The sequence below is a fragment of the Thunnus albacares genome, chromosome 7 (assembly GCF_914725855.1).
Source record: "Thunnus albacares chromosome 7, fThuAlb1.1, whole genome shotgun sequence".
In the NCBI taxonomy this organism is placed as follows: domain Eukaryota; kingdom Metazoa; phylum Chordata; class Actinopteri; order Scombriformes; family Scombridae; genus Thunnus; species Thunnus albacares.
The window spans coordinates 23,941,634-23,964,389 of NC_058112.1; the positions used below are offsets into that span (position 1 = coordinate 23,941,634).

Consider the following 22,756-nt stretch of genomic DNA (forward strand, 5'->3'; position numbering starts at 1 on the left):
GTGAGAATAAGAAAGTAGATGTTGCTTTCAGGTGGTTGTAATGCTTTGAAGCAATGCACAGCGACTGGTGTGAGCGGGCCCCCGTTGAAGATGCCGACAGGACCCTCAACTGCTTTTACCCCACCCGTTCCTCTCAGGATTAGCTTTGCTATGATTTAGCGCTGTTTCTCACTGGCCTCTGGAATGCGACGGATGACGGATCTATTTTCCTACATTGTTTCACCTGCTCTAAATGGAACCACATGCTGCACAGAACCGCCTCTCCTTTGTCTGTAATTGAAAGCACATGCACTGTGAAGCCAAGAGTAAAGCGGAGCCACCACAACCGACAGGGGCTCCCTCCCTCCCTCCCCGCTGGTCTGGGGGTGCCACATTTTGGTCCGGGCCAAGTGGGAGGCCACAGTTCAGAGCTGGAGAGCATTTATTGAACTAACTGACCTGGCATTACATGTCAAATTCAGTTCAATGGGACGACTGTATCGTGTGTCGTCCGACTCTTTCAAGCCCTCCAACTTAAATGTGAGTGACAGTTGAGAGTCTGCTGAGGAAGGAGGCCTTGACATTGAGTCTGACATGCTTTGAGAACACAGGCAGCACTGTACTGTTCATTCGTTACGGTCTGTGATGTCTGGACAGGACGGGCCATGGACGCGGAGCATAAGGATCACAAATTCTTACATCACTGCTTTGTACCAGAGAAAGATTGCATAAGGGAGGAATGTACGATATTTATTAACCTCATTGGTCATGTTAATTTAACATGTCAGTGATACAGGGAGAGGAATCATTCTGTGATATCCAGAGGGAGAGAAACAGAGCTCTCTATATTCAACATAGTGCAAGCTTTAGAGGCATGTTGATTTGTTTAAACGATATGCTAAATGTGATCATCAGTGAGGTAAAGAAGCTTTTCTCTTTACCCTCCAAGCCAATATGGAACATTAAATTAGAATTTAAGGCATTCACACTTATTTAATACCAATTAATGAAGGTAGGGGATATTTCTGTAAATATTTTTGTAAATTCTCCTGGCACCACAGCCCTTCTTTTCTTTTCTTTTTTTTCGGTGCAGGGGTAAAAGGCCAGATAAGTCATTACTGGGACTATCGGGCATGTAAAACACACATTTTCAGGGTTCAGCCTCATTATTGTGAAAACCATAAAGCGTTGTCCTTGATTGAGCCTGACACCAGCTGTAAACTCATCAGGGTAAGCTCTCGGGGGCCTCTAAGTGGCCTGACTGCCATGGAAAAGCTGGCAGGGTTTTTTCCACCAAAACAATGATTAGCACCCTGTTAGAGTTATTGGGCTAGATTAGCGACTCTGGCGCCAAAGATTAGTGCAACTCTCTGGCTTCACAAGTCAGTTGGAGACATTTGTGAGAGCTGCTGGCTGACTTTAACTATTTTATCCTTATGCAGACCTCAAAGCAGTTGCAGAGGCCGTGGGGGCAAGAGAAGGACAGGCTTCTCAATTTTCACGGATAAGAGGGAATGTAGACCGACATCAACCAAACACTGTGTTTGAGTGTCCTGCAGGATCTGTCTTGTTGGCTCCAGGGTTGAAGCTTTGGCTGTGCTGCTGTGACATCTACTGGTGGTAAGTGGAGTTACAGCTACAACTTCTAAAGCATTTATTGTTATAGATGCTGGGTTGCAGGTCAGTAGACATACAATTATATACAGGCAGGTTTACTGGTTTCCCTGAGAGAAATTATGGTGTTTGCTATGTGATTTAGATGAGACTGAAGACGAAATCCATTTTATGTTGTATTGCTCATTATATGATGATTTAAGGGCTATGCTATTTAGTAAAATGTCCTTAATTCCTAATGAATTTATCTGGATGATTTTTAAAAAACTTGACCTGTGTTTCAGGAAAGGAACCTTTTGTGTGGCTGGTTTTCATTATAGAGCAGGTACAGAGGACAAAGGTCTTTGTTTGCAGTGTAATGTTAGATGTTTTGTTCTTGTCTGTTTGACAAACATTTCATCACTATAACTCTATGTTGGTGTCTTGTACATGTGGGCTGGGCACTAGCTAACTAACTCACTAACTAGCTATACATTGACTTAATTCTCCACTAGGAAGCCACTTGGATACAATACACAAAAAGGTGTATGTTTATGTACCACCTTAAATGCATGTCTTTTGCTTTTTTTTAGCAGAGGTGGCAGCACGGGAGTTACGCTATCTTCTGTAAAGTGTCCTGAGTGTGGCATTAAATAACTGGTTGGTACTGTGGAGCCACTTAGCAGCCAAGAGTACAAAAGCAGTTTTTACATTAACTGGTTTCAGACCTCTGAATTGACGCCCACATCCTAGATATTTCCAGCATTTCAAAAACAAAAAAGGAAAACAACATGGCAATTCTGTCTGATTATCTCACGCGTCACTATGTTCACACTGAAAACTGACAAAAGTAAATGTATTCAAAAATGCACCAATGTCCTATGCACACCAAAAAAGATGCTTGATTTTTTTGTGTGTTTTTGATGTACACTATCGTCCGACAATGCAAGGCATAATAGACTTCGAGAAGCTGCTCACCACTAGAAACAACAACTTTAAAAAATGTAAAAAATTTAAACAAACAAATTGTGGCTGGTGTTGAAACAGTCTGAACACTTCAGATAACAAAAAGCTTTTGCTGTGTCTTTGTGAAGTGTAATTGGCAGCATCAGCACAAGTCTTGTATTGTTCCCTTCAAGTACAAAGTAGTAAAATGTATTGATTTCTTGTATCCTAACTACAAAACAGTATTTTATATTAAATAGTATAATATGTAGGCTAGTATTGAATTGGGACACAGCACAAATCTGTTGTAGCACCAGGGACCTGCAAACTGTATGAGCCATGATGTTGATTTAAAAAGCAAACAACCAAAAACAAGTTTTTAAAAAGTTCTTAGTCGAAATCTGACTTTTTATTTTATCATCATTTTTTATGGGAAGAGTGCCTTCTGATTGAGATGATGCAGAGACAGCAACAGAAAGGAGCAGATCAGGGGAAACGTCAATGTTGACTAAAAATTTCAGCAGGAGAAAGAGCAGCTGTGATGTTTTGGTGGGCCAGATGCACAGATGATGTGATTAAGGACGTGTTCTCGATCACGTAGCTCTTACAGTTCAAACACAGACAGATCTGTATCTGTGCATGATGCAAAAAGCACCACTCAAGTTCACTTCACCGGAGAATGGAGTGCCATGTTGTGGAAACAATAGTTTGTTTTTTTAAAAGACAAATATATGCCGATGGCTTAGTTTGCATTAACTGAACATGCTGTTAAGTCGGATATCTCTTTCTGCAATACAGTACTGCATTATATGTGTTGTTCATGTATATTGGAATTTGTATCGTTTGCATATGTGTAAACAAAAAATCCAAAAAATCTAAATATATAACAGGTCGTGGCTATGCAGTATGGACAACAAATATATAAATAAATATATTTTCTTTTGGTTTTATATGCTCAGATTTTCAAATAGCTCAGATGTCTGCACTAAAACAATTTAAATAGGTTGCAGGTTTTCATTGGGGGGGCAATGGGTGTTAGCAATAAAAATAAAACCCTCAATGTTCTCAGTTAACAGCAGGCACATGTAAATTAAAATTTATAGCATTTGGGCCATTAGTTATCACAATACAAACCTACATCCTAATATGGATTGTGAATTGCTCACCAATAAAAACAAACAAAAAGCATGAACCCTGACCGAAGCAGTCGTTTACTTAAAGGGAAACTCTGGTATTTTTTAACCTGGCCCCTATTTTCACATCTTTTTGTGTCTAAGTGACTAATGGGGACAACAATTTTTGAAACTGGTGCAGTATTGAGCGAGAACGCTACAGCCCGCAGCCATGAAATGGACTGCAATGTAATTCTTTGGGGCAACTGTGCCCAGTCAATGTACATCCACTAAAAGTACTTGACTTTGCCACTGACAGACTCAGATTGTTAGTGTCTGACAACATAATACAAAGAACCATACAGAGAAATAAAACATTTTTCTTTACCTTTTCCTTGATCCGGTCTGTTTGTTATTGTGTCTAACCAAGTCTCGCTCAAGGAGAAGTCTCAAGTCTGGAATCCCGTGAGAGTTGAGTTGTTACAGGAGGGCAGGTAAATTATCAGCTAATTATTCAGCCATGACTTTGAAAATCTTTTAGATAACACTAAGCTACGCTTTCTGTACTCCAACACAAGAAACTTGTCCTGGCACTCCTCTCTCCAACCCTCACTCACGTTTCCATCGCGGTCTTCCAGCCAAAAATGCACATTACTGGGGTTGGACATAAAGAAAAATGTGACGTGCAGACTTGTCCAATATGGATTTAATTCCAAGCAATTCTGGGCTGGAGCTGGAGACAGAAATCTTTGACATATAACTATCTGTGTGGCTAGATACCACTACAAGTAAGTTAGTATAGTTTCTTTGTAATTTAGATGAAACAACCCTTTAACTGAACTTGTGCCACACATTCATTTGAGATGATGATACATCTCATACAAAGTTATAGGATCACCATCCTGTTTTTTTTATATGTGCATATACCATATAGCCTGGATATAGTAATATAAGTCCATTCTCTACAGTCGACTCTCCCTTGGTGACTTATTAAGGAAGCTCTGTATTATCTTGCTCAGTATGACATGAACACCTTATATTTCTGTGTCCTTAGTTACTGTACCTACTGCATAATATGAGGGGCATTCACTGGAGAGAAAGGACAGAGTTAACACAACGTCTTCCCACTACCTCCTGCTCCACCTACCCTCTCCCTCCCATGCACTCCCAACGCAGTCAATTACCGAGATGGAGCTGTGATTGATCATGCGGCAGGCGGCCAGCACAAAGGCCCTTAGTTCAATAATGACAAATGTTTTCCTCAGCGAACCTCACTTGATTTTGTCAGACAGTCTGTCTGTAACACCGCTAAGATCACATGTAATCCCTCAAGTTTCAAGCTTATTGATTACAAAGGGCAAATACATTCAACAAAAGACCACAATAATCAATAACCACAGCTGTGCGCAGACAATATAAAAGTCTTTAATCATAAATAATTGAATCAGGTGATCGTGGATGAGTTACACAGAGGCAGTCGAGTTTTTTTTTTTTTCCTCTTCATGTCACCATCTTTGATTAATTAGTGAGTGTTGAAAAGTGATGAAAAGTGTGTTAAAGAAAGAAAGAAAGAAAGTAAGAAAGAAAGACTGTAAAATATGATTTCCAGTGTGGAACATCATACAGCAGTTGACAACATAAAGAGACACTGGTGTGTTTTTTTAATGACCACATCCAAGTCTTTTCCAGTGTGTAAATAATTAAAACAATTCACAGCTGCTTTGACTTCAAGTGGTTCCCATAATTTTTAACATCAATGTGCCACAAAACCTGAAAGATCTCACACTTCCAAACATTAAACAGAGAGTATGTCATTTCTTCACGCACACACCACCCCCTACTACATTCAAACAACACACTGTGCTGCACAGGTTTACAGCTATCCTACCATTTGCCACAGCAACATTTTAACATAGAGGACTTCACTTCAGACTGTGTTATTCATCCACATTCTGCCCCCTTGTCCCTGTTAGATTAATTGAATAGGGCAAAGGCAATGACATTCATCATATACAGGGGGAACAACTATAAAGGGCAAAGCGAGGCTGATAAAAGAGGGAGCGACAGGCGGCACGACACGCTGTAAAAGCCAAAGGCCTCTGGTAGGGACTGACACAGGGACACTGAGACAGCAGCGGGGAGGAAATGTAGACATCAAGGAAAAGGGACACCAAAACTATTCTGATATTCTGATCAAATTGGTGCTATAGTGCTGTAAGCGCACTGCAGCTCTTTTTATAATATGCTGTAAAATACACACATTACATAAAGCAGCTCTTTGTATCCGCAGTATATTATACCTCTACCACAGGTGAACACTGTAAACGCTGCGACAATGTGAGCTGACAAAAGGCTCGCAATTAAAGACACTACACAAAATCCCTTGATATTAACGTGACTGATAATCGGCGACACAGCTTGGCAGGTGGTGGGCATCATTCTGAGTTGCACCCACAAGAAAACATGAACAGTAAACAGTAAGCTTGTGTCTAGTCTACTTTTATGCAACTGGTCAGGCGAGGCAGTGGTCTAGGCTACATACACAGGCGTAGAAAACGTTTTGTATAGCACGGAAAAAGCATCTCTTGAATCTCAAGTGTTCAAAGTTGGCCTATTTCCACCCTCCTCCAGGGTCCTGGTGAGTGGAGGATGTTGTACATTCATTAGAGGAGAGAACTGTCAAGAGCCTGGCTGACAAATGACCTTGGCCCCTAATGCCCGTCCAGCTGTAATGTGTTTTTTTTTTTTTCTTGCTTGTTTTTTTTGCTTTTTGTTTTTTGTTGTCTGGGGACACTGTTGTGTTGGATTTTTTTTTTTGTTAAAGGATAACGCTGGTGATTTTCTATATTCTTCTTATTGTCAACCCTGCTATAACTTATTCTGCTGTGTCACACAGCTCCAGTGTTGTCCAAAAATGATTTAAAACAATTATGTACACAGGTAATGTAGTTCATATGTATTTTGAGTAAATCACACATACTGTACATCATCCTGCTGCTTTAAATACTTACTAGAGCACCAAATGTGCTCTCATTGTTTTTAAAGATTTACATCTTCAGCAGGAACAAATGGCTTTGGGGCTGAGTGCCACAGACTGGGTAGGGAAGTCAGAAAATATTGAGACAAACTAAAAAAAAGTTGAGCTTGAAGGTTCATCTTGACCTTTAAAATTTGATAAAACCTTATAATAGTTTACTGTAAGTCCCCTTATTTAGCATTCATAAGCAGTACATAAACATTGAATAGTTTGTAATACACTATAATGCAGTTATAAAGACATATAAGTACATTTTAAGTGTTTATCAATGTGGTGTATTTGTCAGCAATTATGACTATGAAGACATTTTATATCATTACAAGTGTGTTTTACTATGTTGTCATTCATTATCTGTTTCTGAGGAGCTATAGTTGTTGACTAATGTTTTAATAAACACTTATATGTACTAACAACTGCATTATAGTGTGTTATAAGCCATTTATTAATTGTTTATATACTGCTAATGAATGCTGAATCGGGGGACTTAAAAATAAAGTGTTACCAAAATGAGTATACAATCATATGATGGGTCATGTGATAACAACCAAAACATTTCCCTGAAAGCTGGTTTGTTTCAGTATTTTCATGGGATTGGTTGACAATAAGAAAAAATACAGAATAACAGCCTTTTCCTTTGAGGATTACATACAGTAGAACAATTAAGAGTGATACATAAAGTATAAAATAGATTGTTATAAAATCAGTGCAGGGGTCATTAAACGGAAAGAAAAACAAGTGAGAGGAAAGACAACTCAACACTTCTGTCTCTCTTAGTGTGTTTTCTTTGCTCATGATTATTTTGCAACTGAATGTAATTCAATGACATGTTTTTGTTTGTTTGTTTGTTTGTTTTTTACTGTTACACACTCAATCACAATTATGTTGTAAGATATGAACCCGATTGAACAGACTGTGTTGACAGTTCTGCATTTTGGAAACCTTGATAGAGACTGTATGAGCTATGTGAATAACCCAGAAGCACTGAAGTCAGAGCTCTTCAGGGGGAAAATAACATGCTGCAGAGACAGCACGCGTAAGAGAGAGAGAGAGAGAGTCAGACAGACAGAGAGAGAGAGAGAGAGACAGAGAGAGATTTCTGTATCATGAGTCATATGATGTTACATAATCAGTCTGGGGCAGAAGTTAAGTGACAACACCAGGTACGACCTGGCTGATGCACCCAGGAGACTGCAGGATTACAACAACTCGTGGTCTCTATCACCATTAGACCGATCATTAAAATCAGTGTCATTTTCAGAGAGTTATGTAGCAGCAGCAGGTCCCTGATTGAAATCAACGCTATTTTCAATAACACCGAGATGTACTTTGATGTATTAACAGGAATGTGTTTGCTATAGGGGAGCTTTGATTTCTCTCTGACTCGCTCTCTCCGCCACACAGTGAATCATTGATGTCATCTTAGAGAAACAACTGAACAGTGGTTATTATTGCAGAGGGCTATTGGGAATGTGTGTGAGTCCCAGGCAGTTATTTAGTTGGCTGGTCCCCTGTCTCCTCCTGAGAAAGAGAACGTTTCAGTGCCGCGACCAAGAGGCCAAGATGGCTGTCACATTGCCCGCCGCCGCCGCCGCCCATGGCTGCCAGTCCCAAGGTGGGTGCTTGTCTGCTTCGATGCCCATTTCTCTTTCTTTTTTTTTTGCAAAGTGAAGGGTTATTATTATGATTATGGATGCCGTAAGCAGACCTCGACGGTGTGTCCCTGCGTCACTGTGCCACCCATGACTCCATGAGGCTGCGTCCTCGGAGCCTCAGCAAGCTGTCCACATCCTCGTTCAATGAAAGCCTGAGAGATTATTCGGTGTATGGTGAGCACATGCTTTCTGCTTATAATGTGAGTGTCTGAATATGCAGGATCCTGCAGAGACAAAGAATAAAGTCATTGGCTTTCATTTGTAGCAGATTCTGTTCGTTTTAAAAGAGGAAATCAACATGTGATGTCATATAAAAACGCAGAGCAAGCGGTGTTATTTCTTAAGAGTACCTGTGTTGTGTTCCCTTCAATAGCTGCTAGTCTGCAAGAGGAGAAAAGCTGAATCAGATATTTATGGGACAATTATTTAACAAATTTCTAGTTCATGTGCTCCTGTCTTAATGTCAACACCAACCCTCTACCCAGCAGTTTGAACTCGGAGACCTCCGTGGAAAAAAGAGTTAATTGTTGTGCCAGAGGATACGAAAAAGCAATCGATTCTCTATTTAACCTTTATGACCACAAGGACAAACATGACAGGTTGGAAAGCCTTCAAAGCTGCAAAATACGACAGTGAGGTAGCAGTTTATATTAGCAGCAGTAGCACATTATTGGTTTAGGTCACAGATTGTAACACCATCACTCTGTCAGAAACATAAATAAATAAAAACTATAGGCTAGACCGAATGAGAGAATGAATAAGTAACCATGAAACACTTGAAAAGAGAAACAGCCCTTTTAGGATTACTGAGGTACATGTTGATTAAAAAAAACCTACAATATTTTTTCCTGTCAACTAAATGGTTTGTTATCATAAAGGGAATGCTTCTCATTAACATTCAGTGAAAATAAAGGTCAAATAAAAACAAAGATGCTTCAGGCGACATGTGGCGTCATGGGGTGGCGGCTCAGCCATCAGGGATTATTTTTCTCTACGCCCTGAGCTGTTTGACTTCAAGACGCTCATCAATGTCAGAGGTATCATCTTAATATAACCTACAGTCTTCCACACTAGTGTGCCCTTCATTTTCACATGAAAGAGATTTATTTTCATGAATATGGGATGTGCAGCGTTATAGATGTTTACCTTTATGTGTGGACTTGGACTGACTCTCAGCCACAGTGGTCAGGTCTGCTGGTAGACCTACATATACGCCACCATAGTTCCTGAGAAGAAAGGAGAGAATTTTTCTTCTTCAAAACAATTTAAAGAGCAAGTATGGTCTGATTTTTTTTTAATGTTTTAGAAATAAGCATTATAATTACACAGTCTATGGTTTTAATGTGATATCTGTGGATAAAGGCCCAATACCTCTGCATTAAACATACAAACACAGACCTCCAACAGCTGTTATATTAAAATGCTTGTTACATGTAGATAAAAAAAGATTTTCCCAAATTTAGAAAGCATGGGGATTTGATGATTTCACAGTCTAACCATTCACGTTAAAACTGCAAGTTTCAAAGTAAATGGTACGAGTTACTCCCAATTAGCATAATTGCTAATACTGATAATATGCTCATTTAAAATAACCATTAAAGAATTTAGATCAGACATCTGTAAAATTTATTCATAACTAAAGTTAGTCCCTTCTAATGAATTCAGGCATTTTTCACAGCAGACGTTTAGACTTGTCATAATAGGATACGCACTGGTGTTACTAATAACATTAACGATGTCTCTGTTTAGTGTCCCAGTAAGCAATGACAGTGTGACAGTGAGCCAGCATGCACAATAACAGCATCCTGAAACTGAGGCAGCTAAAAGGAATTTAGCCATGGTTCATTTTACCGTTTACACCTGTGCTTTTCCTACAGTGACACGTCAAAAAAGTCTTAGTGATATTCACATTTCATAGTCGATATACCATAAAGCAAAGAACAGTATTCTGCAACTACATACTGCAAAAGTGCATTGAAAATTAACAGCACCAAACAAAACTAAAATGTAAATAATGAAAGTAGAAAATAATGTAGAGAACATTAGCAAAAAATACCTTCTTTTCTCATCTTCTGCCGAGGGATCTTCTGTCCTGATTGAGAGAAGAAGCACAGGTCAGGTCACCTCTTATGGGCACACAGGACAACAAACAAACAAACAAACATACAACACTAATGAGAGGCATTACACAAATAATGGACAATGGAAGTGCAGTTGCTTAGCTGGTATGCTGCATTAGCCCATTTGGGAATTCTGTGAACTTCACTCCACTGGATGACTTGCCTGATGATCAGATTGATCTGCCATTTCAGGTCTAGAGCTAAGCTACTGAACAACCGTTTCCCAATGACCTCAGTTTTGTTTTGTTGTTGTTGTTGTACGTATTAAGTCTGAAGGGCTAACCTGAAGCTGTACTACCTACTGTAATTCCCTGTGTATTACTTTTCTAGCATTGCAAGCAAAATAATGACATAAATTTCACTTTTGTAGTGTATTACTCCATTAATCTTATGTTTCATATAATATTTGTTTGTGTGTGTGTGTGTGTGTGAGAGAGAGAGAGGTATTTTGCTGTGTAGTACAGTCCTCGGAAGCTGTGATTAGCTTAACTGAGTTAGTGTGCTGCTGTCAGCTCTCCAGGGTCCTGTGCTGGTTGCTCAGATGGTTATCAAGGAGCATACACACATGTATGTGCACACAAACTGATTCCAGGAAATGCTGTTGCCCCTCCCTAAGCTTTGATAAATGCTAACTGTAGATGGGGAAGGACAACCTGTTCTCTGAATGACACTTCACAGAAAAACACGAGTCTGAATTTAAACTTTTTGACAGACTTTGTAGTGCAGGTCAAGATGGAAAAGAACAAAAAAAAAACTCAATACAGTATAGATTAAAAAATAGGTATTGATTTTGTAAGAATGGATGATGCACAAAGACTGAGTTGGCTGTTCATGTATGAAGCACATAAACTAGCCAGTTACTTGGAGAAAGAGAAAAAAAGCCCTTGGGATTTTTTGTTTGTTAGTTTTTTTCTTTTCTTTTCACCTTTCTGGATTTTTTTGTATAAGTGTTACCAGAAAATGCATGTTTTGTAAAATAGTGATGGCGCTGGGCCAGATGTTTGACATGACAGAGATATAGAAATGGATTTAAAACTAAAACTGCAGCATGTGATCCAAAAGAAAAGGAATTAAAGTAATGCTTTGATATTACTTTTTTATAATTTTTGGTTTTGCATTGTGCTGTGCTCACTGAGTCTTCATTGAAAGTCCAATTCAACATCACAGACATACCAAAAATCTTTACTCACCACACATTATATATCTCATTATCAATTGTTAATGTTATATAAAATGTGCAGAAACTCCAACGGCTCATTGTACACACTGTTGCAGCAAAATAAAGGATCAAATCTTTGGCAAGCACTGCTCCAATACACACACACATATATATATATATATTAATAAAAACATAAAAGTATAATCTTTACTATATTCACATTTGTGAGAAATCTACATTTTAAAGCTGTTAAAAAATCAAAAAGACAAACACAAAACCCATTAACCTCTGAGTAAATACAAGTATTTAAGAATTAGTTGGCATCACAGAAATGTAAAGGTCAAAGATACATTTGAGCCAAATTAATGTACTTAATAAGTTTATGAAACTTGATGAGTTTGTCTTTTTCTGCTGGTCAACTTATTATTACTAAAATATAGGAAAACATATGTCTGCTTTATTTGTTTACAGCTATAACTCATAAGAACAAAGTGATGGCAGGTTTTGAATTTTAGTTTGCATCACAGATTGTAACCTTTAACTAAAATGCTTTTAGATTAATAAAAAAAATCATATTTACATTTGTAAAACAACAGTGCAGGCGGTGTGGAAATAAATACATGACAGAAACACATCCTGTGTGAATACTGAATGTGTGCAGTTACATAAAGCTCTTTTATAAGGCGATCTTATGTGATCTGAATGTGTGAAGCCCGGGGGCCACGAATGATGAGCTTCATAAATACTTTAAATAGCCTGAAAATGACGGATGTACTTACACATCTTTGGAGGCTTCTGCTGGCCCTGGAAACAGATGAAAAGACAATTTATCTTCATTAAACTACTGAAGGAGGTGTTTTTCCTTACAATCAATTAATCTCAGTGTGTTTACACAAACTCATGAACCATACAAAAATTTCTTTCAAGGCCATCATTCAACATCCACATGAACCACAGGCACGCACAAATGAAGACAACTAACCCCCCTTCATATAATACATCACACCTCAACACACCTCTTATCTGACTGACTATCTGCTCACTATTTCAGAACATGTCACAGAAATCAATTAGTTTAACGGTCAGCACTTAAAATGTCACCGGGAACACTCTGTTAATTGCTCAGAGTGACAAAACTGAAGGCGTAGACCTTCGACTGGCGGCAATTTAGGGAGATGTGGCTGTGGCAGCATCGGAGGACACTTTATCAGACCACCTTGGGGATTTCCATAGACCCCCTCCTGGTTCTGATCAAGACACAGACATGTGAGGCTTTGGCAAGTATCATCTGTACAGTAGACCACCCGTATTTGCTGAGGCTGTGCACCCAGCAGAAATGACAAAATCTCAAACAGTACTTTGTGTTTTTTCATACCTGTCTGTTCAGGCCTATGTTTACATTCTACTCATTTTTAACAGCAAATACATTTTGAAAGGAACATGATACAGCCTATATTATGTTTCTGTTCATCAGCATAATGATGAAATGTTTTTAATGAACGTACTGTATATGCCAACTCACAAAATGTTCATACTGAACATATTTCCAAAATGTTCTCCCACAACATATTTCATCAGTTTTCCCTAAAATACCCGCTCATGGAGAGTAAAGCATCATTAATGTTTTTTATGGTTATGCTTAAGTGCTCAAAGCATTTGTTTAAGGTTGGTTTAAGATTGTGGTCTTGATTAAATGCTGAAAAAGTGACAGTGAGTTGAGGCGCAAGACTGAATATATAATATACTATCAACATTTTATCACCATCTTTCCCTAGCCTGAACCAAAGTGCTTTTGCTGTCTAAACCCACACACACAGACACAGGACTCTGGGTGTTGTGTCAAAGTCTGTTTCCTTGTTGATGTGTGTTTCCCCTGCTTAACCTGCACCCAACCAGTCATCGTTGCAATGCCTAACCCTAACCTAATCCCAACCGCAGAGGTGGAATTATGGGAAACACAATACTAACAGGAGGAAAACACTATTCGAGGGGGGAACAGACTTCAATACAAGACCTACTGCTGGTGTCAGTCAGTCTGTCTGAAGTCCTTCGCTCTGTACGCCCTCCATCCACCCAGACCACTGGTGCCAACTGTAAGAAGAAATACTGACTAAAGGATGGGCCAAATACTGTACACCTTGTGTTAACTTGGATGCGAGACTCATATGTGTAGACGTAAATACAAGAACTAATTAAATACATTTACTCCAGTGTAGTTTTGATTTACTGTCACTTTACTTTTTGAGACGTTTTACTTTTCCTTGGCTACATTTCAGTGTGAAATATTTTACCTTTTACTCCACAACTTTCATCTGGTACCAGTGGCTTGTATTTTGCAGACATTAAGAGTGAGTGTCCACACACTGGGTTGTAGTTCCCAAAGTCTCTGTATCACTGACTGAAAAAGGCAACGTTTCAACCCAAACTTTTTGCGCCATGCAGACCGGATGGGGTCGAAATGTGTTGCCTATTTTTTTTTTTTTTTTTTTTTGAGCTACAATCCAGTGTGTGGAAACTCTGCTTTTTTCCTTCATTTCATTTGCTGTCGTGCACCTGATCTAAAAATATAGTATGGGATGTGCACACACTATCTCTTTACACTATAAACTACCTGTTGGTATGGAAGTACTTCCTTAGGTTGAAGAGGATGACCGTTTGTGGTCCAAATGTGTAGTATGAAAGAAGAATTGTGAATAAGATAGCAGTTTATGTTTTTTTAATCTTTTTGTGCAGATTATTTTTAATGCATGATTTATACAGTATGTTTGTGTAATATTTTGGGGTATTGCCCCGTTTATTCTAGACATTTTGAGTGCTTGAGTTTGGTGTGTATCCACTGATTGATTTTAATATATAGCCTACTCACAATCCCTAAACAACTGACTTTTCTAATTATCCCAACTTGCCTCTGAAGGTAACGGAGGACATTTTGTATACTGATGTAAGGCATACAGTGTGAAATGCCTTGACTCCGAATGACACCCATTGAGCTCATCCCAATAGCTCATTCTTCGCTGAACCACTGAAATGAGATCATAATACATTCAGTTGGAGAATAATCTAACTTCCCTCTTGAATGTCATTGACAACAGCGGGTGGAAACAAAGCTACATTCTGCTCCCAAATAGGTTTTCATGCCATACCCCAAAGTATGAGTGTAGAAATGTACCTTGAAACAAAGGCCACAAGAATTACATATAATAATAGAAAACAGAAGAATTACACTGTTCAACCAATCAAACTTTATTTATATAGCACCTTTCAAACAAATATACAAGCCATTGACAAAATGTAGGATGTTAAAAATGGATTTAGAAACAAATGAAATACTACACAAAATAGATTAGTTAAACAGTAAAATGTTAATAAAATAAAATAGAATAAAATAAATCATAATGATCAAGCGTAAAATGTTGATAAAACAAAAGAGAATAAAATAAATAATGATGGTAAATAAAATATGTATAAATAATGAAACCATAAAATCATAAAACACTATATAAAAGCCAGACTAAATAGATGGGATTTTAGTTTACATTTAAAAATATCTATATTTTCACCAGACTACCTCTCTGATCAACTGGAGGCTGTTCCAGCAGCGTGACGGCTGAAAGCAGCATCAGTGAAGGTTTTTGTTCTGCTTTGTGGAACAGCTAAACCAGAAGAACTGGAAGATCTGAGGGGCCTTCCTGCTTTATACAACACCAAAAGCATTTCTGAGAGGTAGTCTGGTGCAAGGCCATGTAATGCCTTATAAACTAATAAAATAATTTAAAAATCAATACGAACACGTAACCAGACTTTAAGATAAGAATAATGTGTGCTCTCCTCACAGTCTTAGTCAGCATTCCTGCTGTAATTTTGAATCAATTGTTGCTGATTTACTGTTACTACATTACACAGAAATTTCATCCTTGTAAAAGAAATTGAGGGCTGTTCACAGTGAATGTCACAGTGAGTCTGCTGACTTGACAATAGGGGCCTATTCAGTGGCCTGACAAAAGCTCATTCATATCCAAGGGTGCACATCTGTGTGCATAAGACTAGGGATGAGCAATGTGATATAGAGTGTGCACTGAGGCGGTCATTTGAGTTTGGTACAGACCACAGCTTGAAATTGAAAAGTACTTGCGTGACTCAACCACAAAGCTGATGATGATATGAAGAAGATGATACTTAGATCTACCTCCCCCTCAATTTTCAAAATTAGGCCAATGTAACTTGATTACAAAACTGTCTCCAAGATATTAAAGACTGCTTAACTCATAATTTGCTTCAGTCAAATGAGGACAAGACAGAGATCCTACTCTTTGCCAGAAGCTCAATTACCTTTCTGCCTACATCAGACCACATGCTAAGAACCTGGGTGTTACATTTGACGGCGATCTAAGTTTCAACAGGAATATAAATCCCGTTGCCAGCTTCTTCCAACTCAGAACCATCTCCAAAATTAGGCATTTCCTATTACCCTGTGACCTAGAAAGAGTCATTCATGCACTAATATCATCCAGGCTGGACTACTGTAACTCCCTCTACCAAGGCATCTCTTAAACTACCATTTCCTGTTTACAATTAATTCAAAACACTGCTGCCTGGTTATTAACAAGGTCGAAGAAATGAGACCACATCACCCCTATCCTTGCATCCTTACACTGGCTCCCTGTTCGTTTCAGGATAAACTTCAAAATTCTTCTAATTGTTTATAAATCTCTCCATGGTCTCACCCCTACATATATCTCAGAACTTCTCAGCACCAGCAGACGCCTCAGATCCTCCCACTGTGGCAAGTTGGCTGTGCCCTGTTCATGGAAAAAAAAAAAAAGCCGGGGACAGGGCTTTTTCTGTAGTGGCTCCTCAGCTCTGGAATATCCTGCCGGAGGTCATTAGACAGGCTGAGTCTGTTGATGCTTTTAAGATGCACATTAAGACCCACTTTTATTCTCTAGATTTTAATTGTGTTTAAACTGTTTTTTATTTCCATCGGATTCCTTGGATTTCAAATTGTGTTTAAACTTGTTTATATTTTAATCTTGCTTCATTTCCACAACATCTGTTATGCACACATACATCTTAATGCTTGTATGTACGTCTGTCTTTGTGAAGCTCTTTGGTGCAAAACCTGTTTGCTTTTTAAAGTGCTATATAAATGAAATAAACTTGAAACTTGAAAGCTTGAAAGCTCAATGACTTTGGTTATGGTTATGATTTGGGGATTGCCTGGAAGCAAACAATTTAAAAATACACTTTGACATAAAACTACAAATGTGTACAGACACCCAGAGGGTGCTGCTATCTAAACTCTACAGTAAATAACAGAATGGGAAAATGTGTCCTTTGACTCTAGCCTGGTATCAGCTGGCATGGACAAATGAGTGCAGTCACTGGTCCACATTTGTCAGTGTGACAGGATGTCACACGTCCTTGACATTGTGGTGAACGCTGACCTCCAAGAGGGAGCAGAAAAATGGATAAGGCCTGCCGCATAGAAATAAACACAGACAAACAAACCTCAGCAAACTCAGACACCATTGATATTGTTAGAAGACAGAGTAACCCCAAAGTGGATCAAACTCAGAGCAAAGACAACACTGGGTGGCTTTTCCCAGTCGCTGTCTGTGACTCTGTTAAACAAGGAACATGCCTGGTGAACGCTGATTAGGTACCTGCAAGCACACACACACACACATTTACACAAGCACAAACACACACAATACTGCTTTAATGGACAGTGGCGGTGAGGTAATCCTGCAGATACTTCAATATAATTATTACCTCACTTTGACTGTGGTGCCCAGAGATTTGCTCGATATAATTTAAAACAGGTATTGTACCTGCCTACACACAGAGAGACGTGCTGTTAGAAGACAACTCAAAATAAAGCAGAATATCTGGACAAGTGTTGGTAAAACCATGCGATACAGCATTTTTTTCATTCAAATGTGTCCTCCAGGCTTTATGAATGAAACCTGGCCATTGATGGAGTATTTTCAAAGCCTCCCGTTTACAGGCACAACCAGCCATCAGTAGGGAGACAAAGACGCGTGAATGTCACTGAAACTGCTTGTCTTTCATTCTCAAAATCCATGGAAACCAGAGCAAACACAACCAGAGGAGGGGGGAAAAATATATAAAAACGAAAGGCAATGGTGTCCTAGTGAAGGCTTGCTTTTGTATCAGTGTAGTCGTTAACATTATAATAACAGTGTCAGTGTCATTATCAAAGCTTGGAGTTGGTGCATTCCTCAGGCTACTCTGGTGACTCAACTGCTGCTGGTAAGAGTGGAATATGGGAGACCCTCCATGATCGACCCACCACCCGTAGCTTTAGGAGACCACCGCACGCATACACATGCAGGTACACAAACACACACTACAGAGCGGGAGCATTCACACGGCGAAATGCTGAACATAAGGGGAAAAAATTATTATAGTTGCAGTCATTTTGAGACACAAATGATGATACTGTGCTGTCTATGTATACATGGATGAAATCACTGAAAGCACCTATAAGACACACACACACATACACACACACACACGGATATTGCACACATCTGAGGACATACACTGAATGCAAGGGTAACCCTGACACACTTCATTTATATTCAAAACACCCTCTCCCCTTGGTGCAGATATACAGTGACAACTCTCTCTCTCTCTCTCTCTCTCACACACACACACACACACACACACACACACATATATACAGATATTCCTCAAACACTCACCCCCTCCTGAGGTGCTGGTGGCTGAGGAATTGCCACAACCCATTTTGCATCGATGCAGCCACCGTCCAAGCAGAACAGAGACGTTTAACAAGAAGAAGAGAGAAGAGGAAAGAAGGGAGACCAGAGACACATTGGAAGAGGAGGAGAAACGTGACTGACGGAGAGATGAAAGAGAGAGAGAGAGAGAGAGAAAGAGGGAAGGTCAAAGAAATGTCTCCCACTGTTACACAGGGATTTCCTTTGGTCGTGTCCCCCTTTCCCCTCAATCTTGCGTCTGTCCTCTATGAAACGCAATAGAGAGCCGAGAGTGAAGTGAAAGCATGGAGAGAGAGGCTTTTATACACACACACACTCAAAGAGGGAGAGAGAGTGAGAGAGAAAGATGCTATGCCCTCACATGATTTGCTCTTTTCCTTTACCCTGACATGGTTGCCCGGGAAACCGGGGGAAAGGAGGCGGAGGGTAGGGTGAAACTCAACCAATAGGGAGCTTCCTTTTCATATAAAGAAGGGGGGGAAAATTAAATGCTTTTAAGGGGCATCAATATATCAGCCTGTGTGTGTGACATCCTGTAAAATTCCCAAATTGTCTTTGTGTGCTAAAACATAGAGGACTTTATTCATCACACTCACACGGACACAGCCAGCTTGTCTGAGCGCTTGACAATCAATGAGAGTGAGAAGCTGGAAAAGCCTTGAAAAGTCTTTTCATGAAACCACAAGGGTCACGCTTAGGTCACTTATAGCCCCCAATAAATCTTATCTCTTTTACTCTTTTCAGTCACGCTACTGTGTGCTCTGACTAGACTAGCGCAGTCATATGAGTGGAGTTTAGACTGCAGGATGAATTACATTAGCACTCCCCACCAGTGAAATTAATTCTCACACTCAGTCAGCTGTGTTATCTTATGATGTTATAGTGTATGTGTGGCTGAGAGTCGAGATTTTTTTTTAAATTCTAATGAGAAGTGACAAACATCTTAACAAAGCCTCCTGACATCAGAGATTTCTCCTCCATATTTTCGTGCTAGACAGGCTAATCATAGTTTCCACAGGTTTCATAAAGGGTCTCACTAGCACAACATGCAGTTTATGAAATCATGAAATTCAACAAAAAGCCTTGGAAGGTCTTGTATAAAAGCAGATTTCCTAAAAATGTTTGAGATTAGATACTGTTCGATCCATCCTTAAGTCAGTTAAGGTAACATACTGACTGAGGTGCTGAGGGAAGATTACTCTGCTGCCACAGCAGAGACTGAGGTTCAGCTCCCAGCCACGGTGCTTTCAGTTTGGTCCTATTAAACACAATTAGAGGTGTTGGTGGGTGAGAAGCACTTTTTACACTTCTGTGGGTGTCAACAGCAACAAAAAGGTGGAAGTAAAGAAGGAATTGGCTGTTACAACTTGGGAGAAAGAGCAAAGTACCTTTTGTTTTCTCTATGGATGGCAATGTCTATCGGCTTGTAGCTTGTAGCCCTACCACTTTGGTCCAGAAATATCTCAGCAACTACAGTATCAGATGAATTGCCATAAAAAAAAAAATCAATGGTGCCCAGAGGATGCATCCTAAAGGCTTCGGTGATCTTTTGATTCTTCCTCTAGCACCATCATGAACACAAAAATTCATCTTGTCCAATACTTTGGTTTATGCCTAAATACCTGCAAAACTAATGCCATTATAAAAATAGTAAATTATTCCTGCTAAACATCAGCATGTTAACATTATCAATGTGAGCACATTAGCATGCTGATTTATCTTTAAACACAGCTGTGTAAAGTAAAGTACAGCCTGAGCATGGCTGTAGACTACAGTTTTATGTTTTTTTAGTGTTGTCTGATGTTTCATGTTTTGATTAAAGGTTCGTTTGTCCTTACTTTTACCTTTGAAGGTACAAATGGGAAGTGTACAATGATCGACTTGCACAAAAGGGTAATTTAATGTACTTAATGAACTGTCCTAGTCACAAGCTTTTCCTCTCTAAAAGGTACAACTCTGCTCCGCTTTCTCATGAGAATGTAGTCCTTGTTCAGCTGAATCACAGCTTTGTTCAACTCAGGTAGTTCCACTGGCATTAAGCATCTCTTTTTATAGGCCAGACTTAGCTGAGCCAGCAAACACAATTAATTATCAGTCAGTACCGAAATGCCTTGTCTGATTTACAGCCGCAACTTAACCAATTAAACCACGCTAATCCGCTGGAGAGGAAAAGATGTGCTCCTGCTCAGGCTGCCTTGGAGCTTGATGAGGAGGTGCTGCTTGTCATGGCTTGCCTACTTTATCAAGACATACACTGCAAGATATGACCATCTTCAATCAATCATACTTTATTTATATAGCACCTTCCATACAGATTAGTGCAATTCAAAGTGTTTTACAGATGACTGACAAGCCGATAACTAGACAAAATCAATTTTAGGTTACTGCACACAAAAAAGGTAAATATGTGATAAAACCAATAAAATAGATTAAAATAAAATAAGAACCAGGAAAAACAGATTAACAAGTCAATCAATTAGACTATTATTGAGTCCTAAAATGTCTTGGATCAAGTTTTGTGTTTTTTTGTGTTTTGTTTTGCTTTGTTTTTGTGTTTTGTTTTGTTTTGTTTTGTTTTGTTTTGTTTTTTTTTTAAAAAAAGACAAGATCAATTTTACATTTTGGGTTTTACCAGCTTTCACTCTTTATAAATTATCTGCCTCAGGAAAATGTTTAAAATAAAATTAATAAGTATATAACTATAACTATTACATGGAAGTTAGACCAATGAGATGATGTTATAAGCTATGACGTTTTGTCTGATAAATGTATGTATTTACTGTAGATTTCGATGTAGTTCTGTGATCTAATGTAAGTAACATTCCCATCTACTCTTTTATTGCCTAAAAATATTGACACAACATGATACAATCAGTCTATCCAATCCAGTGCATCGCTCAGTGCTCTGGTCTACAATAAGCTTTCACTATTAAGGATCTTTATTCAATGATACAATTATTTAGACCATATTTTGTTTGTTTATTTCTTTATTTTTCAAATTCACTGATTAAACATAATCAGTTCTTACAACTAATACACAGATGTTATGCACACAAATGATGCCACTTAAAAAAAACAAAAACTCAATTTAATTTTGCAAATGTTCCCAAAGCAAGAAGACCAAAGAATTAAATATAATCTGATACCAACAGACTGTTTACTTACTAGCTTTTACACCAAAATGATGTTAGAAATACTATAAGAGAGCAATATGAAGCCACTAGACAATCAGTGAGGTTTATGTCAGTGTTATGTCACCTAGTCATAGTGAATTCAATCAGTCTAAAAAGTTGAATCTGTGTTCTTTTCTACATTCAAATACAAACTGAACTGTCCAGATGACTGCAAGACTGCATGTGGATATTTTCTTAAGGCAAACAGTTTCATTATAACAGTAACAGTTTCTTTAATACATTCATTTCATTTTTACACTCTTGTATATGTGATCTTACACTCTGGTTTCATACCTCTCAGCATTCAGTCATGTTTTATGTATGTCTTGATAAATACATGTTCATACTATAACAGGTTCTTGTAAGGCATACAGTATGGTGGTGGTAGAGTGTGTGTAAATTAGATCCAATTACATGAAAATAAATAAGGGAACATGACACCAGACAGCGTGGTCAGTCAGGCTATCTGACATTTTGAGAGCATAACAGCATGGTGACTGGCTTTATCATCCAGGATGGGATCAGTCGAGGAAGGGATTTTTTCCCCCCAGATGTTTGCACCCTCTGCAGGAAGTGTGGAGTATTTAGACAGCCAGAAGCTCTGACAGTACATCACATGCTCTGCTTGTAATTTGGCAATTATGACTGAGGCAAAACAAGACGACAGCTGGAGGACGATTACTTCCAGGACTTAGTAAGCAGATCTAATCTCTAGGCATGTGGTGCTTGTCAACTATGTGTATTATGACTATTTAAATGCCAAATAATTCCTGCCTTATGGCAAACACGTTAATGGTCATCATCCAACCTTGTACATTGTGCATTTGCAGCTTTTCTCTGTTTTAAGTCAAGTAAATTGAATTTGGCTTTGGACTGTTGGTCAAACAAAACAAGCAGTTTTGATCTGGTCAATACTGTATATTGAAAAAATAATCAACAGTGCTTATAGCCCTAAATACATGTATTAGTCTGCATTGGTTGCCAAATAAAATTACATGGGCATTAGTTATAAAAGCAAAAGCACACAGCTGAACATCTTCTGTTAAGGAAAAGGTGTTACGGGACGAGTCTGAAATGTTAAAGTAACCCATAATGGATGCATCTGTTTTATGGCAATTATATTTGAAAGAGTGTCTCTTTGTCAAATGATTTTCAGACACATCTCACTGTCAGAAATTTGAGGCTGTCATTTCAGGTCATTTCAACATTTTATACATAAAAT

At 38.7% G+C, this 22,756-nt stretch overlaps 1 protein-coding gene across 1 annotated transcript; it reads right to left on the reverse strand.

Moving 5' to 3' along the window:
- Positions 1-5,078: 5,078 nt before the first annotated feature.
- LOC122985097 (overexpressed in colon carcinoma 1 protein homolog) lies at positions 5,079-18,661 on the reverse strand. Its single transcript, XM_044355495.1, has 6 exons — positions 18,326-18,661; positions 12,377-12,401; positions 10,375-10,410; positions 9,465-9,544; positions 8,669-8,699; positions 5,079-8,542 (listed from the first exon to the last, which is right to left on the reverse strand). The coding sequence occupies exons 1-5, from the start codon at positions 18,366-18,368 to the stop codon at positions 8,695-8,697; spliced, it is 189 nt and encodes a 62-aa protein (XP_044211430.1). The 5' UTR covers positions 18,369-18,661; the 3' UTR covers positions 5,079-8,542; positions 8,669-8,694.
- Between the last annotated feature and the right edge of the window lie 4,095 nt (positions 18,662-22,756).

Bases quoted from the DNA above. Each gene is read 5' to 3' on its own strand.
- LOC122985097 (XM_044355495.1), bottom strand. From the start codon at position 18,368: ATGGGTTGTGGCAATTCCTCAGCCACCAGCACCTCAGGAGGGG. The intron at 10,411-12,376 runs GTAAGTACATCC...TCTCTCAATCAG, and splicing joins GCAGAAGCCTCCAAAGATGT to GACAGAAGATCCCTCGGCAG. The intron at 9,545-10,374 runs GTATTTTTTGCT...CTTTCTTCTCAG, and splicing joins GCAGAAGATGAGAAAAGAAG to GAACTATGGTGGCGTATATG.